General features: G+C 36.7%; 1 protein-coding gene across 4 annotated transcripts in view; it reads left to right on the top strand.

The window, feature by feature from the left end:
- LOC110459328 (multidrug resistance protein 1-like) overlaps window positions 1-20,079 on the top strand; it is a 59,472-nt gene that overhangs the window by 31,061 nt on the left and 8,332 nt on the right. For 2 of the 4 annotated variants that reach the window (XM_021511556.1, XM_021511532.1), the window contains 13 exons: window positions 232-403; window positions 1,849-1,973; window positions 2,347-2,518; window positions 4,409-4,522; window positions 6,234-6,344; window positions 9,791-9,916; window positions 10,286-10,489; window positions 11,200-11,370; window positions 13,684-13,845; window positions 16,063-16,084; window positions 17,014-17,025; window positions 18,675-18,683; window positions 19,408-19,550. In XM_021511556.1, the coding sequence (XP_021367231.1) occupies window positions 232-403; window positions 1,849-1,973; window positions 2,347-2,518; window positions 4,409-4,522; window positions 6,234-6,344; window positions 9,791-9,916; window positions 10,286-10,489; window positions 11,200-11,370; window positions 13,684-13,845; window positions 16,063-16,084; window positions 17,014-17,025; window positions 18,675-18,683; window positions 19,408-19,550 (1,543 nt within the window). The remainder of the gene's footprint in view (window positions 1-231; window positions 404-1,848; window positions 1,974-2,346; window positions 2,519-4,408; window positions 4,523-6,233; window positions 6,345-9,790; window positions 9,917-10,285; window positions 10,490-11,199; window positions 11,371-13,683; window positions 13,846-16,062; window positions 16,085-17,013; window positions 17,026-18,674; window positions 18,684-19,407; window positions 19,551-20,079) is intronic. The other 2 variants (XM_021511541.1, XM_021511549.1) reach the window with 2 other exon arrangements.

Below are 20,079 nucleotides of genomic sequence, written 5' to 3'. Positions count from 1 at the left end.
ATTACGCTGTAGGTATCACACATTACGCTGTAGGTATCACACATTACATTGATTGAGATTGTTTTCCACTGCAGGCCTCAGCAAAATGTTTTTACTTCAATATGATAAATGTATTTTGTGAAATAAAATGAAAACTGAGCTTTTATAAAGATACATTTGGGCAGTTAATAATCAGTCTTAAACAAAAGTTTCTTTTTGTTTATGATAAAAATATTGTTTTTCATCTCCCAGTGATATCAACAAGATCCATGAAGGTATTGGGGACAAGTTGGGAACTTTCTGGCAGTGGTTTTCAGGCTTCCTAGCCGGGTTTGTGATCGGTTTCTACTACGGCTGGAAACTGACCCTCGTTATTCTTGCCATTAGTCCACTCCTTGCTGCCACAGGATTTGTTATGAGTAAGGTTGGTATCTGCCTGAACTAGGCCCTCCCAGGTAGTGGCATGCTTATGCATATATTGAGGACTGATTGGCCCCCATCCAATAATCTCCCATTTTTAGCTCACCTGGCCTGAAGGGATTATGCCATGGCGCAGTGTCCGTCGTCCTTCCAACTTTTCCTTTAAAACGCTACGCTACTGGTCCTTAACGGCTCAGAGGATTTTGACCAAATTTGGTCTGGAGCATCATTGCATTTGGCCAAAGGGTTCTCAGTTTTTTATAAACGGAGTGTATGGCCCATATGCAGTCTGAAGCATGCTTAGGGACAAAAGAATCAATTTTGTATAAACTGAGGTGTGTGGGCCCCCTTCTTTGGGGCAGATGGTTGGGGCATATTAGGGGAAATAGAGGAAAACATTAAAGATCCTTCTCCTTTTGTACTGTTGAAGGTATTTTAATCAAACCTGTTCTAGAGCATCTGTGGGCAAAAGTAATTTAATTTTGTATTAATTGAGTATGTGACCCCCCTAAGGGCAGATAAGGGGAAAAATAGGAGGAAAATAGGTAAATCTTCAAAATCTTCTTCTAAAACAATACAGTAGTAGGATTTTGACCAAAGTTGTTCTAGAGCATCTTTGGACAAAGGGGCCTCAAGTGTGGCCCCCATGGGGGCAGAGGGGCAGGGCCAAATAGGGGAAATAGAGGATTATTTTTCTCCTACTCTACAAGTGAAGGGATTTAAACCAAATGCAGTCTGAAGCATGTTTAGGGACAAAAGAATCAATTTTGTATAAGCTGGGGTTTGTGGGCCCTCTTTAGGGCAGATGGGCCCATTAGGGGGGAAATAAAGGATTTTAACCAAATGTGGTCTGAAGCATGCTTAGGGTAAAATAACTCAATTTGTATAAATTGAGGCTCTCCTTTGATAAACCTGTGTGGTACCCAGCAGGTTTCAAATTGAAAATGAAATATCAGGTGAGCTATTAAGGCCCCTGGGCCTCTTGTGTTTAAAACCTTATTATAATTTTGAAATTAACCTTTCTGCCAATTGTACCAGTCATAGAGCTCTCAGCGGTGCATAAGCCTACAGACAGATTTTGCAAAATTGTATTAGCCTGACCTATTCCGTCTTTGCGTATTGCAGAGTTATCTTCTCTTGGGAGCAGGTATTGATTGTTACATCATTGGTTTGTGTGAGAAATTACGTCGTTTTCTCAATAATGATGACGTTTCTCTCACAAACAAGTGACGTAACAATCAATACCTGCTCCCAAGAGAAGATAACTCTGCGATACGCAAAGACGGAATATTGTAATAGCAAATATCGAAAATTTACACTAGCCTAGCTCTTACATAAAATATAGATTGTACTAGCCTTTGGCTTTAGGCTAGTACATTGTATACAAAGTTGCTGAATTATCCAGGTTCCACTGTACCTTATGTTGATATTTGGTTGTTGTAACCACAGTTGGTGGGGACGATGTCTTCCCTGGAGTTAAAGGCCTACGCCAAGGCAGGTGCTGTGGCAGAGGAAGTCCTCGGCTCAATCCGTACTGTAGTGGCCTTCGGCGGACAGAGGAAAGAGTTTATCAGGTACAGTTCAAACCAGTAGAACCTGTCTTATCTTTTGTAAAACGTTTGTCGCAGAAATAGCTTTACTGAGCTGATGTTTGTATGTTTCTGGTATTCTGCGTTTAATAAATATTCTTTTATCATGTATCTTGTAAAACCTGTATTAGCTATCATATACGGATTAAACAGCATTTCCAGCATGAAAAAAAGTCTGTTTAATGCATATCCCATAAGGCTCACTTTATTTACATTTTAGATTTATAGTTATAAGTGATTTACATATAGAAATATCAATAGGTAAAGGTGACTATGATAATGTCATGCTGGTTTTACTGGCTTTAATCAAAATTATGTTACAACACATCTTACAACACATCAAAAATTTATTTTTTAGATACGACAAAAACTTAGAACATGCCAAGCAAATAGGTATAAAGAAAGGTGTAACCAGTGGACTTTCCATGGGAGCTATTTGGTTCATCATGATGTGTTCCTATGCACTTGGGTTCTGGTATGGAGCCAAGCTTGTCAGAGAGGACGGTTACAGCATTGGGAAAGTCCTTATTGTAAGTAATCATAGGTCTTCCTGGCACATGTAATTGTCCGAGTTCATTACTCCTCAGTCTCCTTCACGCAGATCTTATGATACTTTGATACTGTATACAGGGAAACTTCCGCCCAGTCAAATATTCGCCCTTTGCTGATAAAATCCTTGTTCGCCCAGTGACAATTTCTCCCTTCACATGTACGTACTATATAGTGTATGTTGTGTCATGATAAATTCGCCTTCATCGGGGAGGGGGATAAAGGGCAGAAGTAACACTGCAGTGAAAATAACCCAGTATACAGTAAATGACACTTCTAATTCGCATATTACTACTTGAAAGGACACACACAGTTTGTGAAATCCTTTACTTAATCTTACACACTTGATTTGTATATTCTCACTGGTGATGATGATACATGTGTTTGATTTGTATATTCTCACTGGTGATGGTGATACATGTGTTTGATTTGTATGTTCTCACTGGAGATGATGATACATGTGCTTGATTTGTATGTTCTCACTGGTGATGATGATACATGTGTATGATTTGTATATTCTCGCTGGTGATGATGATACATGTGTGTGATTTGTATACTATCACTGGTGATGGTGATACATATGTTTGATTTGTATATTATCACTGGTGATGATGATACATGTGTATGATTTGTATATTGTCACGGGTGATGATGATACATGTGTGTGATTTGTATATTCTCACTGGTGATGATGATACATGTGTATGATTTGTATATTCTCACTGGTGATGATGATACATGTGTGTGATTTGTATATTATCACTGGTGATGGTGATACATGTGTTTGATTTGTATATTATCACTGGTGATGATGATACATGTGTTTGATTTGTATATTCTCACTGGTGATGATGATACATGTGTGTGATTTGTATATTCTCACTGGTGATGATGATACATGTGTATGATTTGTATATTATCACTGGTGATGATGATAAACGTGTATGATTTGTATATTCTCACTGGTGATGATGATACATGTGTATGATTTGTATATTCTCACTGGAGATGATGATACATGTGTATGATTTGTATATTATCACTGGTGATGATGATAAACGTGTATGATTTGTATATTCTCACTGGTGATGATGATACATGTGTGTGATTTGTATATTCTCACTGGTGATGATGATACATGTGTTTGGTTTGTATATTCTCACTGGTGATGATGATACATGTGTATGATTTGTATGTTCTCACTGGAGATGATGATACATGTGTATGATTTGTATATTCTCACTGGAGATGATGATACATGTGTATGATTTGTATATTCTCACTGGTGATAATGATACACGTGTATGATTTGTATATTATCACTGGTGATGATGATAAACGTGTATGATTTGTATATTCTCACTGGTGATGATGATACATGTGTTTGATTTGTATATTCTCACTGGTGATGATGATACATGTGTATGATTTGTATATTATCACTGGTGATGATGATACACGTGTATGATTTGTATATTATCACTAGTGATGATGATAAACGTGTATGATTTGTATATTCTCACTGGTGATGATGATACATGTGTATGATTTGTATTTTCTCACTGGTGATTATGATACATGTGTATGATTTGTATTTTCTCACTGGTGATGATGATACATGGGTTTGATTTGTATTTTCTCACTGGTGATGATGATACATGTGTATGATTTGTATTTTCTCACTGGTGATTATGATACATGTGTATGATTTGTATTTTCTCACTGGTGATTATGATACATGTGTATGATTTGTATTTTCTCACTGGTGATTATGATACATGTGTATGATTTGTATTTTCTCACTGGTGATGATGATACATGTGTTTGATTTGTATTTTCTCACTGGTGATGATGATACCTGTGTTTTTCAGGTATTTTTCAGTGTCCTGATTGGTGCGTTTTCACTGGGTAATGCAGCCCCTCATATACAGAGTCTCTCAGTCGCCAGAGGAGCAGCTTACATCATCTTTCAGCTCATAGAGCAGGTATGTAGACTTTAAACATGGAGGTTATCCTTACATGGTTATCATAAAACTGAAGTTACCGTACAGTTATACCTATTGCTACAAAGTGTAAAGGTTCGTTTTCACTGATTCTGGTCAGATGTGCACCAATACAATCATTTGTGTGGCACAATCATCACATGATTTTTTGTTCACCTGCCCAAAGGGCAAGTGATCAGCTTATGACATGGAGTGTCGTCAGTCGTCATCTGTCAACTTTTCCTTTAAACAACATGGCTGAAAGCTTCGTTGGTTAGACCCCAACAAAGTTTGAGGTTTGAGTATGAAAATGACCTTGACCTACTTCGAAGGTCACATAGGTCAAATGTGTCAAACACTTCAAACAACTTGTTTTAAAGAACTGAAAGGTACAGAATTTTAATATTTGCCTGGTGGCTCACTGGGAAAGAGCCCAACAAGGTTTGAAAATGAAATTCACCTCAACGTACTCTCAAGGTCATATGGGTCAAATATGTCAAACACTTCAAACAACTTCTTCTTTAGAACTGAAAGGTATAGAATCTTCAAATTTTGCTGGTAGCTTCCTAGGAAAGAGCTCGACAAAATTTGTGAATGAAAATGACCTTGGCCTACTTTCAAGGTCACAGGAGTCAAATATGTCAAACGCTTCAAACGACTTCATCTGAAGAACTGAAAGGAATTTATAGAATCTTGATACTTGGCAGATAGCTTCTTTTGGTGGAACTGGACAAATTTTGAGAATGAAAATGACATTAACTTACTTTCAAGGTCATATGTGTCATATATGTCAAACACATCAAACGACTTCTGAACAATGGACAGGCCTAGAGTCATGATATTTGGCTGAAAGCTTCATTCATAAGAACCTGACAAAGTTTGAGAATGAAAATGGCCTTGACCTTCTTTCAAGGTCACAGGGGTCCAATGTGTCAAACACTTTAAACAATTTCTTCTGAAGAACTGAAAGGTGTAGAATCTTAATATTTGGCTGGTAGCTTCTTTTGGTGGAGCCCGACATTGTTTGTGAACGAAAATGACCTTGACTTACTTTCAAGGTCATATGGGTCAACAAAACTTCAAGCAACTTGTTTTGAAGAACTAAAACCCATGGTTTCATAAGATTCGGCTGGTAGCTGCTTGGGATAGAGCCAACAAAGTTTGAGAAGGAAAATGACCTCCAGCTACTTACAAGGTCACAGGGAAAAATATGTCAAACACTTCAAACAAATTCTTCTGAAAAGCATAGAATCATATAATAATATTTGGCTGGTAGCTTCAACGGATTGAGCTGACAAAGTTTGCGATTGAAATATTTGTAGTACAGTATAATATTTAATGAGAATAATTTGCTATGACTGCTAAAATTTCCAGGTGAGCGATACAGGCCCTCTGGGCTTCTTGTTATATGATAATAAGCTTTACTTAAAAGATTGACATCCAACTTGTAAGAGATATGTAACTAAAACCTTACATTTTAAACTATTAAAACATCTGATCAATTCAACTTGGTCAGATATGTAATTACATGAGGTATAAAGATACAGACAATCTGTCAGACGGCATGTATCCCACCAAACGAATCACTGTAGCAACAACAAATCATATGTAAAGCTTTAATACCTGATATTCCTTTGGAAATGGAAGTTCTGTAGTATGCATAGTGCACACTGTAATCAGTTGTTTAGACACAAAAGTATGGGTTAATTTACAGAAACCAGACATTGACAGCCAATCCAAAAAGGGGAAGAAACTTGACAGTATCAAGGGCAATGTGGACTTCCAGGGAGTTCGCTTCACCTACCCAGCTCGAAAAGAGGTTGAGGTAAGTACTGCAAGTTGAGAAGTTTGGCTTAAGAAATAAATAAATGAAGAAAATTGGAAGTAAATGTCTCAGCATACCCTTGTGAATCAGGGTCTCAGTACCTAAGAGGGTTATTAGTCCCCCACTGCTCCCCAGAATGCATCTTGTGTATTATTTCAACTCGGGTAACTAATTATGGTGTACAAGGACATCTTTGGATGGCGAAGTGCAGAATACAAGAAGATCAGTATGACCTCTCTGTGACCTCACTGTGACCTATGCTTTGTCCTTTGACCTTAACTTTTGAAAACGTTTGTCCTGGATATATACAACTTCACCTTGAGTAATATAATCCGATTTGGTGTATAAGGACATCTTGGGATAGCGGAGTGCTAAGTGCAAGAAGAAGGTCACTGGGACGTATGACTTGACCTTTGACCTTTACTTTTGAAAATGTTTGTCTTAGCATATCTTCTGTACTATTTCACCTGGAGCATCTTGGGATGGTGGAGTGAAAGAAGTAGGTCACAATGACCTCACTGTGATCTGTGCTTCCTAACATAAGTGTACTGTTTGTTAAATATAGAAATCATTACCGGTGGGGGACTATGGTAAATCTATGTTAAATATAGAAATCATTACTGTTGGGGGACTATGGTAAATCTATGTTAAATATAGAAATCATTACTGGTGGGGGACTATGGTAAATCTATGTTAAATATAGAAATCATTACTGTTGGGGGACTATGGTAAATCTATGTTAAATATAGAAATCATTACCGGTGGGGGACTATGGTAAATCTATGTTAAATATAGAAATCATTACTGTTGGGGGACTATTGTAAATCTATGTTAAATATAGAAATCATTACTGTTGGGGGACTATGGTAAATCTATGTTAAATATAGAAATCATTACCGGTGGGGGACTATGGTAAATCTATGTTAAATATAGAAATCATTACTGTTGGGGGACTATTGTAAATCTATGTTAAATATAGAAATCATTACTGTTGGGGGACTATGGTAAATCTATGTTAAATATAGAAATCATTACCGGTGGGGGACTTTGGATTGCCTTGCAATCCTTTGGATTCTTCTGTAGATGGAATTATCGAAAGGATGTGAACATGGCACATAACAATCTAGTTTTCAATGTAGTTCACCGTAGTTAACATGATAAGAAATATTTTACCTGAAACTTTGAGAAACATTTCTGCATGCATGCCAGATTTTACAGCGGGAGACAAAATCTCGCTGTTTTTCATTACGATAAAGTCTCACGACATGGGACATGAATTTACGGAAAGTCTTCAAAACCTCATGTTTTTTAACGATTGATTGGTAACCATTTTCCCGTTGTTGTTTACTCAAAGTTTCCACAATGTTTTCAATGATAAATCACGAGAGCTCTCGAGTAGCAGTCATGTGATGGTCATGTGATGGATTCGTATGCAAGAGCTCTTTCGATAACTTCTGGAAAATTTAGCTGGTGTCAGTGAAATTGTGAGTTTATTTCGGTGTCTTTTACAATAATCAATCTGTTTGAACAATAGAAATATATTCATATAATATATTGAGTTTGATCCTTTCCTATTGTTGCCATTCAATTCCGTGATACTACAGAATGCCTGACACTCTTAGTCTTAGCCACTGCACGACGGTGTCGGTTTCAGCATCAAAATTTTATCGTGAAGTCAATAGAATTAGCACAATGCATTTTTATACGTCCGTCGAAGACGGGGACGTATTATGTTATCACGTGAGCGGGCGGACGGGCGGGCAAACGATGTCCGCTCGATATCTCGAGTAATTATTAACGGATTAACTTCAAACTTCCCAACAAGGTTAATTACCATGAAACCTCGGACAGGTTCGATAACCGCCATTATCCGACCATAATTTCTTGAGTTATGCCCCTTTACTTGCCGAAACAGTGTCCGCTCGATATCTCGAGTAATTATTAACAGATTAACTTCAAACTTCACAACAAGGTTAATTACCATGAAACCTCGGACAAGTTCGATAACCGCCATTATCCGACCATAATTTGTGGAGTTATGCCCCTTTATGGACTTGCCGAAACAGTGTCCGCTCGATATCTCGAGTAATTATTAACGGATTAACTTCAAACTTCACAACAAGGTTAATTACCATGAAACCTCGGACAAGTTCGATAACCGCCATTATCCGACCATAATTTGTGGAGTTATGCCCCTTTATGGACTTGCCGAAACAGTGTCCGCTCGATATCTCGAGTAATTATTAACGGATTAACTTCAAACTTCACAACAAGGTTAATTACCATGAAACCTCGGACAAGTTCGATAACCGCCATTATCCGACCATAATTTGTGGAGTTATGCCCCTTTATGGACTTGCCGAAACAGTGTCCGCTCGATATCTCGAGTAATTATTAACGGATTAACTTCAAACTTCACAACAAGGTTAATTACCATGAAACCACGGACAAGTTTGATAACCGCCATTATCCGACCGTAATTACTGGAGTTATTACCCTTGGTTTCATTAATGCGATGCATGCGTTCCATGATGTTGTATTGCACTCATTGATCTACCAGTTATGTTGAATGATTTCTCTTTTAATATCAATTACTCACAAATACTTCATATATTTCAATCATACAAACAACTGCTCATTCAATGTGTGACGGGCGTATTATATACCGCTCGCGGTAACCTTGTTTCTGTCATGTAATGTTAATTTATTGCTAGACACTTTGATAAATATGATGTCCAGCTGCGTGTTACTTTACAAATATAAGATCACTACGAAGGTATAGACAATGGGTGGTCAGGGGCATGTCAAAGAAGATGGAAAAAGTCTTTGATCTAAATGCTGAAATATTGAATTTAAAAAGTTCAAATCCAGAACACAGTTTGCTTTACTTTCAAAGCTGATTATTTCTGTCCTCAATTGTTCAATGCATGTTTCCAGATTCTATAACAATGCCCAGAAGTTCAAATGTAAATGAACAGAGACAACTGTTATCCTTACAAACTCATCAAAACTCGCAGTTCAAAGTTAATGTCTCTTAACTTGAACACCAGTAGTACAGTGGCTGCTGTGAATAATGATCTGTCTAACTAAACATTGATTTAAAAACAAAATCTGCTTCTGCAGTTTATCTCGATTAACTATGTGATACTTTGTTCTGTAAACTTTGTACTGCTATATATAATTATAATCATATTCAATACATACAAAAAAACTCTGCCAAAGTAAAAACAAAGATCCTTGCTTAATGATTTTGTACTTAATTGCATTAATTTAGTAGAATAAGATAGGGTTTTGCCGTGAAAATTGCCTCAAATAAACCAGCCCTTATTTTAACCTTAATTCCCTTAAAATGATTGTAAAACTCACAGATTTATGTTTCTGTTCAATAAATAAACAAATATGTGCTCTTGCAAAGGTGAATTATGAAGATTTTGATTTGTTTGAAGGTCCTGAAGGGCGTTTCCCTACATGTGGCTAATGGTCAGACTGTAGCCTTGGTGGGGTCTAGTGGATGTGGCAAGAGTACCATGGTCCAGCTGTTACAGCGCTTCTACGACCCTCGGGAAGGGCAGGTCTGTATCACCAGGTCAAACAGTCTGACTTGTTCCTCTCATACATGTAATACTATCTATAATAATCTAACACTATCTTTGATAGATTTAGTATATTGCATTTTAATACTTATTTCTGACAGTAGGTTTGTATACAATCTAGTGCTAAATATTTGCCCTTTGACGTTAAAATACATTTTCGCCCAATATTGAATTGGCCCTTTTCATTTAGTTTCTATGTATATTCTGCTACAAATATTCGCTGTTATTTTAAATTTACCTTCATTAGGGAGAGTGAAAAAGGCAAAAATTGAACTGGAGCGAATATTTCCCATTATAAAGTGTCAAGAAGTAACAAGTAAAAGCATTATCTGAATTTTTTATCAACAGATCTTGATAGATGGCACAGATATTTGTGAAATAAACGTGACTTCACTTCGACAACACATCGGAATTGTGAGCCAGGAACCAGTCCTCTTTGCCACAACCATTGCAGAAAACATACGATATGGACGTGAAAATGTAACGGATGATGAGATCACACAGGCTGCTCAGATGGCTAATGCTCACGACTTTATCAGCCTCCTTCCTGACGTAAGAACCTCGGCTTTGATACAAAATTGACACTCTGTATGTAAAATTGGCCTACCTGATATAAAAAAAAATATCTGTGATATAGAACAACTTTCATGATACGAAATGACCTTCCTGAAGTAAAATGGCCTTCTTCCATGTATAAATCACTTCTCTGGTATGTGAGTGACCTTACGGATGAAAAAGATCCTTCCTGAATAAGAATTGCTTCTCTGATCAAAACCTTCCTTGGTGTAAAATTGGTCTCTGATGTAAGAAAGATAAACATCACTACTCTACAATAAAAATTACTAATCTGAAATAGAAATGAAGGTCTCTGGTGAAAATGACCTCTGGAAAAGTGAACTTACAAAACCAAGTGTATGTAGTAAGGATAAGAAATCTATAGTAGGTGATAAACATGTAGAATGTACTTACAAATATCCACTGTAGCACACAGAAATATGGTAGACTGATGAGCTATGAGTGTACTAAAATGTGACAAAAGTGTTTCACATGACATGCAGAAATATGGTAGACTGATGAGCTATGTAGTGTGCTAAAATGTGACAAAAGTGTTTCACATGACTTACAGAAATATGGTAGACTGATGAGCTATGTAGTGTAGTAAAATGTGACAAAAGTGTTTCACATGACCTACAGAAATATGGTAGACTGATGAGCTATGTAGTGTACTAAAATGTGACAAAAGTGTTTCACATGACATACAGAAATATGAAACACTGGTCGGGGAGCGAGGAGCCCAGCTGAGCGGTGGTCAGAAACAGAGAGTAGCCATTGCTCGTGCCCTGGTCAGAGATCCACGTATCCTCCTACTGGACGAGGCCACGTCGGCCCTCGACACAGAGAGTGAGGCTGTTGTACAGGAGGCCCTTGATAAGGTTAGAAATTCATTGTCAAACACTGAAGTCAAAGTTTAGTCTTTGGTACTTATAGTGAGACTAACTTACAGGAAACCCTTGATCAGGTTAGAAAGTCATTGTCAAACACTGAAGTCAACGGTTAGTCTTTGCTACTTATAGGTAGACTAACTTCCAGGAGACCCTTGATAAGGGTAGAAGGTCATTGTCATACACTGAGGTCAAAGGTTAGTCTTTGCTACTTATAGGGAGCCTAACTTACAGGAGACCCTTGATAAGGTTAGAAGTTCAATGTCATACACTGAAGTCAAACGTTAGTCTTTGGTACTTATAGTGAGACTAACTTACAGGAAACCCTTGATCAGGTTAGAAAGTCATTGTCAAACACTGAATTCAAAGGTTAGTCTTTGGTCCTTATAGGGAGCCTAACTTACAGGAGACCCTTGTTAAGGTTAGAAGGTCAATGTCATATACTGAAGTCAAAGGTTAGTATTTGGTACGTATAGGGAGACTAATCCCTTGATAAGGATAGAAAGTCATTGTCATATACTGAAGTCAAAGGTTAGTTTTTGGTACTTATAGGAAGACTAACTTACAGGAGTCCCTTGATAAGGTTAGAAATTCATTGTCAAACACTGAAGTCAACGGTTAGTCTTTGCTACTTATAGGGAGACTAAATTCCAGGAGACCCTTGATAAGGTTAGAAATTCATTGTCAAACACTGAAGTCAACGGTTAGTCTTTGCTACTTATAGGGAGACTAAACCCTTGATAAGGTTAGAAGATCATTGTCATACACTGAAGTCAAATGTTAGTCTTTGGTACGTATCGGGAGACTAAACCCTTGATAAGGTTAGAAATTCATTGTCAAACACTGAATTCAAAGGTTAGTCTTTGGTACATGTACTTATAGGGAGAGTAACTTACAGGAGGCCCTTGATAAGGTTAAAAAGTCATTGTCATACAATGAAGTCAAAGGTTAGTCTTTGGAACTTATAGGGAGACTAACTTCCAGGAGACCCTTGATAAGGTTAGAAATTCATTGTCAAACACTGAAGTCAACGGTTAGTCTTTGCTACTTATAGGGAGACTAAATTCCAGGAGACCCTTGATAAGGGTAGAAGGTCATTGTCATACACTGAGGTCAAAGGTTAGTCTTTGCTAATTATAGGGAGACTAACTTCCAGGAGACCCTTGATAAGGTTAGAAGATCATTGTCATACACTGAAGTCAAATGTTAGTCTTTGGTACGTATCGGGAGACTAAACCCTTGATAAGGTTAGAAGATCATTGTCATACACTGAGGTCAAAGGTTAGTCTTTGGAACTTATAGGGAGACTAAACCCTTGATAAGGTTAGAAATTCATTGTCAAACACTGAATTCAAAGGTTAGTCTTTGCTCCTTATAGGGAGACTAACTTACAGGAAACCCTTGATCAGGTTAGAAAGTCATTGGCATACACTGAAGTCAAAGGCTTGTCTTTGGTACTTATAGTGAGACTAACTTACAGGAGGCCCTTGATAAGGTTAGAAAGTCATTGTTATAGGCCTAAGGTAAGTCTTAGACATTGATTGGTGAGATAACTAAACACAAGGCCCTTGGTAAGATCAGTAGGTCAAGGTCAAGGTCATAGGTCAAGATTGACGACAACTTAAGTCGTTCTGTGTCATATTATGAAAGTAATGTCAAAGTTTAAAATTTAGCAGAGACTATCCATTACAAAAAGGATATATGCTGCTTTACAAACTACTCCTGTGATTCTTGAAAGATTTATCACTTCAGCATTGCCTTTTAAGTACGTATATAGCATTGATGATGATCAGTATTTGTCCCTAGACATTCAGTTTTAGTTATGAATTTCAATTTTTACCATGGTTACTAGATTTAAAATTGGCATTAAGATATCGTTGAGATAATCAGGCTTTTATCAAACATAGCATCTTGAATTTAATATTCTTAAATTTAACATTAAGTTTGTGGGAAGGGGGGGGGGGGGGGTATAGGAATCACCCTGTCTATACATCTGTCTGTTCATATGTCTGTCCATGAGCTTCATAAGCGCAACTAGTACATTGTATGTAGGGTAGGGGTATTATACCCCCCTGCAAACAAGGTTTGAATGCATAAATAAGATGAATCAGGGGTATATCATTGTGAGCTCACTCCATTTCTATAATTAACATTAACTTGTAGTTTACTATTTCAGTTAATGGTTGCAGAATATAGTCCTTGAAATCAATCTGATTTTGAAAGTTAAAAGCAGGCTTTTAAGTAGACTTTGAATTGAATGAGTGACATGGAAACTTTGCATTGCTAATCTCTATTTACTTTAAGGCAAGGGCAGGCAGAACTACCATTGTGATCGCTCACAGACTGTCCACCATCAAGACCGCCGATTCTATTGCTGGGTTTAAGGATGGGGAGATTGTAGAAAGGGGAACTCACGACCAACTGATGGCTCAAGGAGGCGTGTACAAGACACTGGTAACTCTACAGGTGAGATTGGGATGATCAGTGAGGAGGATTTAAGACGAAAAAACTATGACTGTAGTAATATAACATCACTTTTATTGAATCATGGTTCTTTTTGAAAAAATTAAAAAAAGAATCTCGCCGCCACAATGTGGAAGTGAGACTTCGGTGTTGCTTTTCCGGCGACTGCGTCAACATTAAGTTTTTAGTCACCTCTGGGGGAACCCCAGTGGGGACTATTAATTTTGGTTTCAGTCCCAGATTTTGACCTCTGTTAGGAGGGCTGTTGTGTATCTTGCTTCTGTCGGAATATATCAGGCGCTAATAACAAGCTCTTGGATAACTCAGATTTCGATTTCCTTTTTAAACAGGAATAGGATAAAACCCAAATTCCCCACGGATTACATATAACCTAAAGATGTTCCGAGTATGAATCAGGCACCTTTGAGGTTCCCGAAGGGGTAAACTGTCGTATTATAAATTGCTATTGACTGTTTTAGATGTTTTATGTCTGACCAACGACTACCGTTAATATTTGCGTATAGTGCGCACTTTTAAGGGGAAAATGAAGTGTCAAGAAAGGGGTGTACACGATACTCAAGAACAATCCAAAACCAGTCCTTGGTCGCGACCATTTCTCGTAAATTTTTCGAGGATTTTCGGAAATGTTTTGATATATGCTAAAAGCAATACAACTGCTAAATTTCGTTGAATAATTCCTGATTGCATTGCCAATTTAACAATTACGAAAAGTTGCAAGTTTAAGTCATATAATACTATAGAATCGGATAAATAAACTCTAGTAAAGTAGGCTCAACTTTTCAGGACGTTACGTTGTGAATTGATAAATACCACGTATCGGGAAACATAACGAAGAATTGCATCGGATTTATTACTCTGTGGTTAAAATGTCGTTCTTGAGTAAAATCTTGCTGAACTCTTCAATTGTCCGTAGGAATGTGTCAAAACGACATGGGTAAAGTGGCGAAGTTAGCAAGTTTGTGTAGCGCAAAGAGTCAAAGTTGCGTGATACTATTAACCGGCAGGAATTTACAAAGTGACATCCATGCGAATTGAACCGATAATGATAAAAGTTTGAGTTTGAAAATTAAATATCAACGGGTTCAAAACAGCCAACTACATTCCGATCTTTTCTTTACGAAGGAGAATTGCTGATATCACAATTGTTTGATGTTCTTCATGTCTTGCGAATTCTGCTGTTGGCGGTCCTCGTCGGAGTGACTGCCTTTAAACGTACAGTACACATTCTGCCAATATCGATGACCGATTCAGTCGGATTTGCAGACGAACAGAAAACTACTTGGAAAAGTGTATTTCATAACAAAAAATAGTAGAAGATTTATCGGTATATAAGATTGAATCTTTTCTGAAACTTATTGTTGTGAAAACAACATCGATATATTCCAATTACCTATTCTGCCCATGCCAGGTGACCGTACGCGTGTCGCCGCGCAGATCTCCCCGTATTCGAGGTGTCGGTCAACGCTAACGTTATATTTGCGACATGCTTTCCTATTAATTCCCTGTGTTGCCATGGCTACCTGAACAGCATGTATGTATTTACACCTGGTAATTGTTATATATTTTGATTGACAGGTGGAAATATATCCGTTGTAGCTTGGTCAATGATTTATCGGAAAAAGATCATACAGAATGATGGGGTGACTTTCATGTCATTCTGACATATTTCTAGTTTGCATTTAAGTTAGTTTCTCTGAAAGTATTAGTGCTAAACCAACCAAACTTGGACCATTGATGTATCTTAGGTGGTACATCTCAACCCATGCATCAAATACTGGATATGGCCTACCATTCATAGTCCATTGACTTCGTCAGCATCTCCATCAACATTAAGTTTTTGCGTTGCTGTTATTTTCTCTGATATGTGCATTGATAGTCAAAGCGGGGCTTAGGCAAGACATATTAATCCGAATGGCTTGTTAACTGTCAGAGTTATCTCCCTTGTCTTTGTAAGGGGAAGCAGCCTGAAATCACGTTACGAATAAGGGATGTTGGAAGTACATTGTATCCATTTATTTTACATCAGTAACATAAAATTATCTATTTTAATCAATACCATTTGAAATTCTAATGGGAAATGAGAGTGAAATAGTTCAGTTCTCTTTTTGTCAAAGGTGTTGGACTATTAACATGATATATACTACCACTTGTCTGTTTGATGAATCGTAATGACATTTTTATAAATTATTTGTTTTTCAGACCAAGGATAGGGATGAAGAAGGTAAATATGATAGGATAATGTAATTTTTTACGTGAAACAGCTAGAATGCTCAGGTACTATAGTTGGTAGTACGCTGTAAAACCTTGTTTTAATATCAAGATAATTATGTTTCCACCATAGTCTTTAACAGGTTATTAGCAGAAATTTACCTCAAAATTAAAGCAATTTCGTTTCAAGTAAAAAAGTTACAGACTTAAACAAGGTTTTACTGTTATGAACTAATATCAGAGGTGACGGGATAACTGTGGATGATGTGGAGATTTTTCATTGTATCTAGGGCCTAGATAATGCGATATATTATAATAAAGCTTAGAATTTTGTCACCATTTTGCTTTCACACCACCAAGTTTGTATATCTAATCACCCTTATTTAACACTAGCAAACTTGGTCACTGATATTTCTTGCTCTTTTGGTTTTCTTGTTTTTCTACAAATTCTGATTCACACGATAACAATGATACTTTCACAAGTTCTTGTGATTCTGATGACACATTCACAAATTATAATGATTCTGATGACACATTCACAGATTCTGATGATTCTGATGACATGTTCACAAATCTGATGACACATTCACAGATTCTGATGACACATTCACAAATTATAATGATTCTGATGACACATTCACAAATCTGATGACACATTCACAGATTCTAATGACACATATACAAATTGTGATGACTCTTTCATTTTCATTTCAACAAATTTTATTGTTAAGAAAACAAATGGATTGGACAACAGGCAAGCTTATATAAGTCCTCTCCATATAAATCCCGACTCTTTAACAAATTCTGATGACACATTACTATGCTGACTAGATATCAATTTAACATGAAACTACCTGTTTGGTTTATATTAACTGTTACTCAACCAACTTGAAATGAAATTTCACCTATTTACTTTATTTGCTGCTTTCTATGGATGACTAGCTGGATCAACAGGTAAAACTAAAACTTCGTTCAAGTGTTCTGTACTGATGTACAGTAAATGTTGATAATGCTGTAAAAGAATAATTTCCATAAGTTAAAAAGTTCAGATAAAACAAATGAACCAGGTATATATTGAATCAGAATCTTGACCGTCATAGATTCTCAGTAGATGGCTGTGTATTACAGGTATTTTACTTACATTTTACAGATTTAATGAATTCATTGCATAGAGCTGAAACCGAAAATTTGCATTAAAACATTTTGCCCAGAATAGGTCACTTTACGCAATTTTTAGACATAATTTTCGCTATTTTGGTACAAATTATTGAAATGAGCCGATTAAGTTGTACTTCGTCCATCATTTGCTATCTGTTGGCCATCAACTTTTGCATTAATAATTTATTTTTCCCAAATTAAGGAGCTGACCCTCATTGGGGCTGAAGGACAGGGTCAAAAGAGGTTGAATCAAAAATATTCTTTTAACATCATATCTTCTCAAAACATGGGGATTGCAATACCATCCTTAGTCCATGGGTATCGGAAGCATAACAGATTAAGTGGCTAATATTCTCAGGGACTATTCTCACATACTACTTGGCAGATTTTTATTGTTTATTTTCCAAAATGGTCAGGCAAACAATTTAAGGCCTTAGGGCCTCTTGTTAGATTTGGCCTTGTGGTTTCACCACGAAAGAAAATTTGCAAAAATTACTAAATATGTAAACTCATTCACCCCTGGTTTTTCACAATGAACTACTCCAACCTTTGAATTGGAAGAGTTCAAATGTGTCTTCAGGGGTGAATGAGTTAATGACTATAAGAAAAAGGAAGAAAATAAATCATTCAATTCTTGTATGAAGTAAACTCTTTGTGCAAGTGGAACATACAATCTTACTTAACTACCCTGGTTTAGGCTGATGATAGATAAGAACCACCACATGGACAATCATTTGATGAGTATCATTGCTTTCTTGCAAGTTGGTGGATAAGATTACCTGTAGCGTAGTACTGGTAGCTATTCTGTTCTCGTGTATTCACCTGCTCTTAGAGGAGTGAAAGGCCTTGTGAATATGTCTTCGTTATTTTACATACATTTGTACAGTAAAACATGGACATGATTTATTACTTTTTAACATTTATGACCAAATCTCCCTATTAATGAAAACATATTTGTGTCCACAAATTTTGTCATAAAATTGATCGCAAATTTGTATATACCATAACTAACAATGAAAACCCACTGATAATTAACAGAACTATGCATCTGAAAACAAAAACTGTCATCAAATTATTTGCATTTTTTTTTAAAATTAACAATTTCTTGGATCCAAAAGTGTTTTTTTGTAGAATGATGTTTTACTGTATGTATGCATGTGTGTATTATGCTAATCTCATACCATGGGTGTGTGAACAGAGAAACCTGTTCTATCTGACATCCAGTCATATTCCTTGTATACCTGTAATCCCATTTCTTCTATAACTACCTGTTAAAATTGTTGTATGGACACTTCAAACATGCTGGTTAATCCAAGCAATGTGTCTGATCCCACAGGATGTCAGATTAGACAGGTTTCCTTAGCTTTATTCTTTTCTGTATACTAACCCACTTTATCACAATTTTCTCTCATTTCATACTTACTGTGGATGTTTGGATTTGCTAGGGGACGAAGGTACAGTAGTTTATGTGGTTTTAAACAAAAACAAATATCAGGAACATTTTCAACTTCACTTTTGGTCTGTTATACTGTGAAAGTGGAAATTTTTGCGGTGTGGAAATATTTGCATTTTTCCATACACGAATATATATTTATAGATAATGGATTTCTACATCATTGCCAACATGAACATTTCCCTACTGTAATCTGTTTAAAGAGTCATAACACAAACTTTTCCACAGATGAAATCTTCCACTTTCAAAGTAATTTAAGTTACTATAGGTAAAATAATATGTGATTGTTGAGGGGAAGGGGCATCTCCTTGTTGAAATTGTTGAAAAATGATATGACGTTTTTTTAGTGGAAATAAAATCAATTGTATGCACAGTTACCTTGAGATCAAAGGAAGGCTTTTATTGAAATGTCCTGAAATTAGTGAAAAGGAAGGGTAAAATGAATTCGTTTAAATCATTGTTTAGTCATCAAGTATGCAGTATAGGCTGTAATAATACAAAGCAACACTTGAGTATTTCTTTAACTATGGGTAGTTAGACTGGTGGGTAGTTAGGCTGGGATCTATATGACAAGGGTGAGGATATGCTGAAATGTTCTGAATAAATCTGTTTTATTGAAGATTGACTACCTTATATCTTTTTCAGTTCACTTTTACATAACTGTTATCATCATAAGAATGACTCAACAGCCTATTAGTTTGTAATCACATAACACCGTGTTACAGTGGAGGAGATCATTGCCGCCTACACTGATGTCAAAAAGCCAGCAGGTCATGGACCACAGTTGAAACGCCTATTGTCAACAACATCTGACCCTGGAAGTGCTGGGGAGGAGGTGCCGGAGGAAGATACAACAGGCAATGCAAAGGTTGGTAAGCTGAAACAGTTTCCAAGCTGTTTGTCTATTTTAAAAGTTTCAGATCTCTGCTTGTCCATTTTAAAAGTTTCAGATCTCTGTTTGTCTATTTTAATAGTTTCAGATCTCTGTTTGTCTATTTTAAAAGTTTCAGATTTCTGTTTGTCTATTTCAAAAGTTTCAGATCTCTGTTTATTTTAAAATTTAAATCTCTGTTTGTCTATTTTAAAAGTTTCAGATCTCTGTTCGTCTATTTTTAGGTCACCTGAGCTTTGCTCAAGTGACCTATTCCAATCGCTTTTCGTCCGTAGTCGTCCGTCGTCCGTCGTGCGTCGTGCATAAACTTTTACATTTTCAACTTCTTCTCAAGAACCAGTGGATGGATTTTTTTCAAACTTGGTCAGAATCATCCTTGGTAGATGAGGCTTCAAAATTGTAAAATTGGGATTCCTACCCCAACCCCTGGGGCCAGGGCGGGGCCCCAAAGGGAAAATTATCCAATATTTCAAAAATCTTCTTCTCCAGACTCAGAGGTACTACA

Source organism: Mizuhopecten yessoensis, unplaced genomic scaffold (genome assembly GCF_002113885.1).
Source record: "Mizuhopecten yessoensis strain PY_sf001 unplaced genomic scaffold, ASM211388v2 scaffold1313, whole genome shotgun sequence".
Lineage (NCBI taxonomy): Eukaryota > Metazoa > Mollusca > Bivalvia > Pectinida > Pectinidae > Mizuhopecten > Mizuhopecten yessoensis.
Note: the sequence above shows the minus strand (reverse complement) of the source record. Positions and strands in the feature narration are given on the sequence as shown.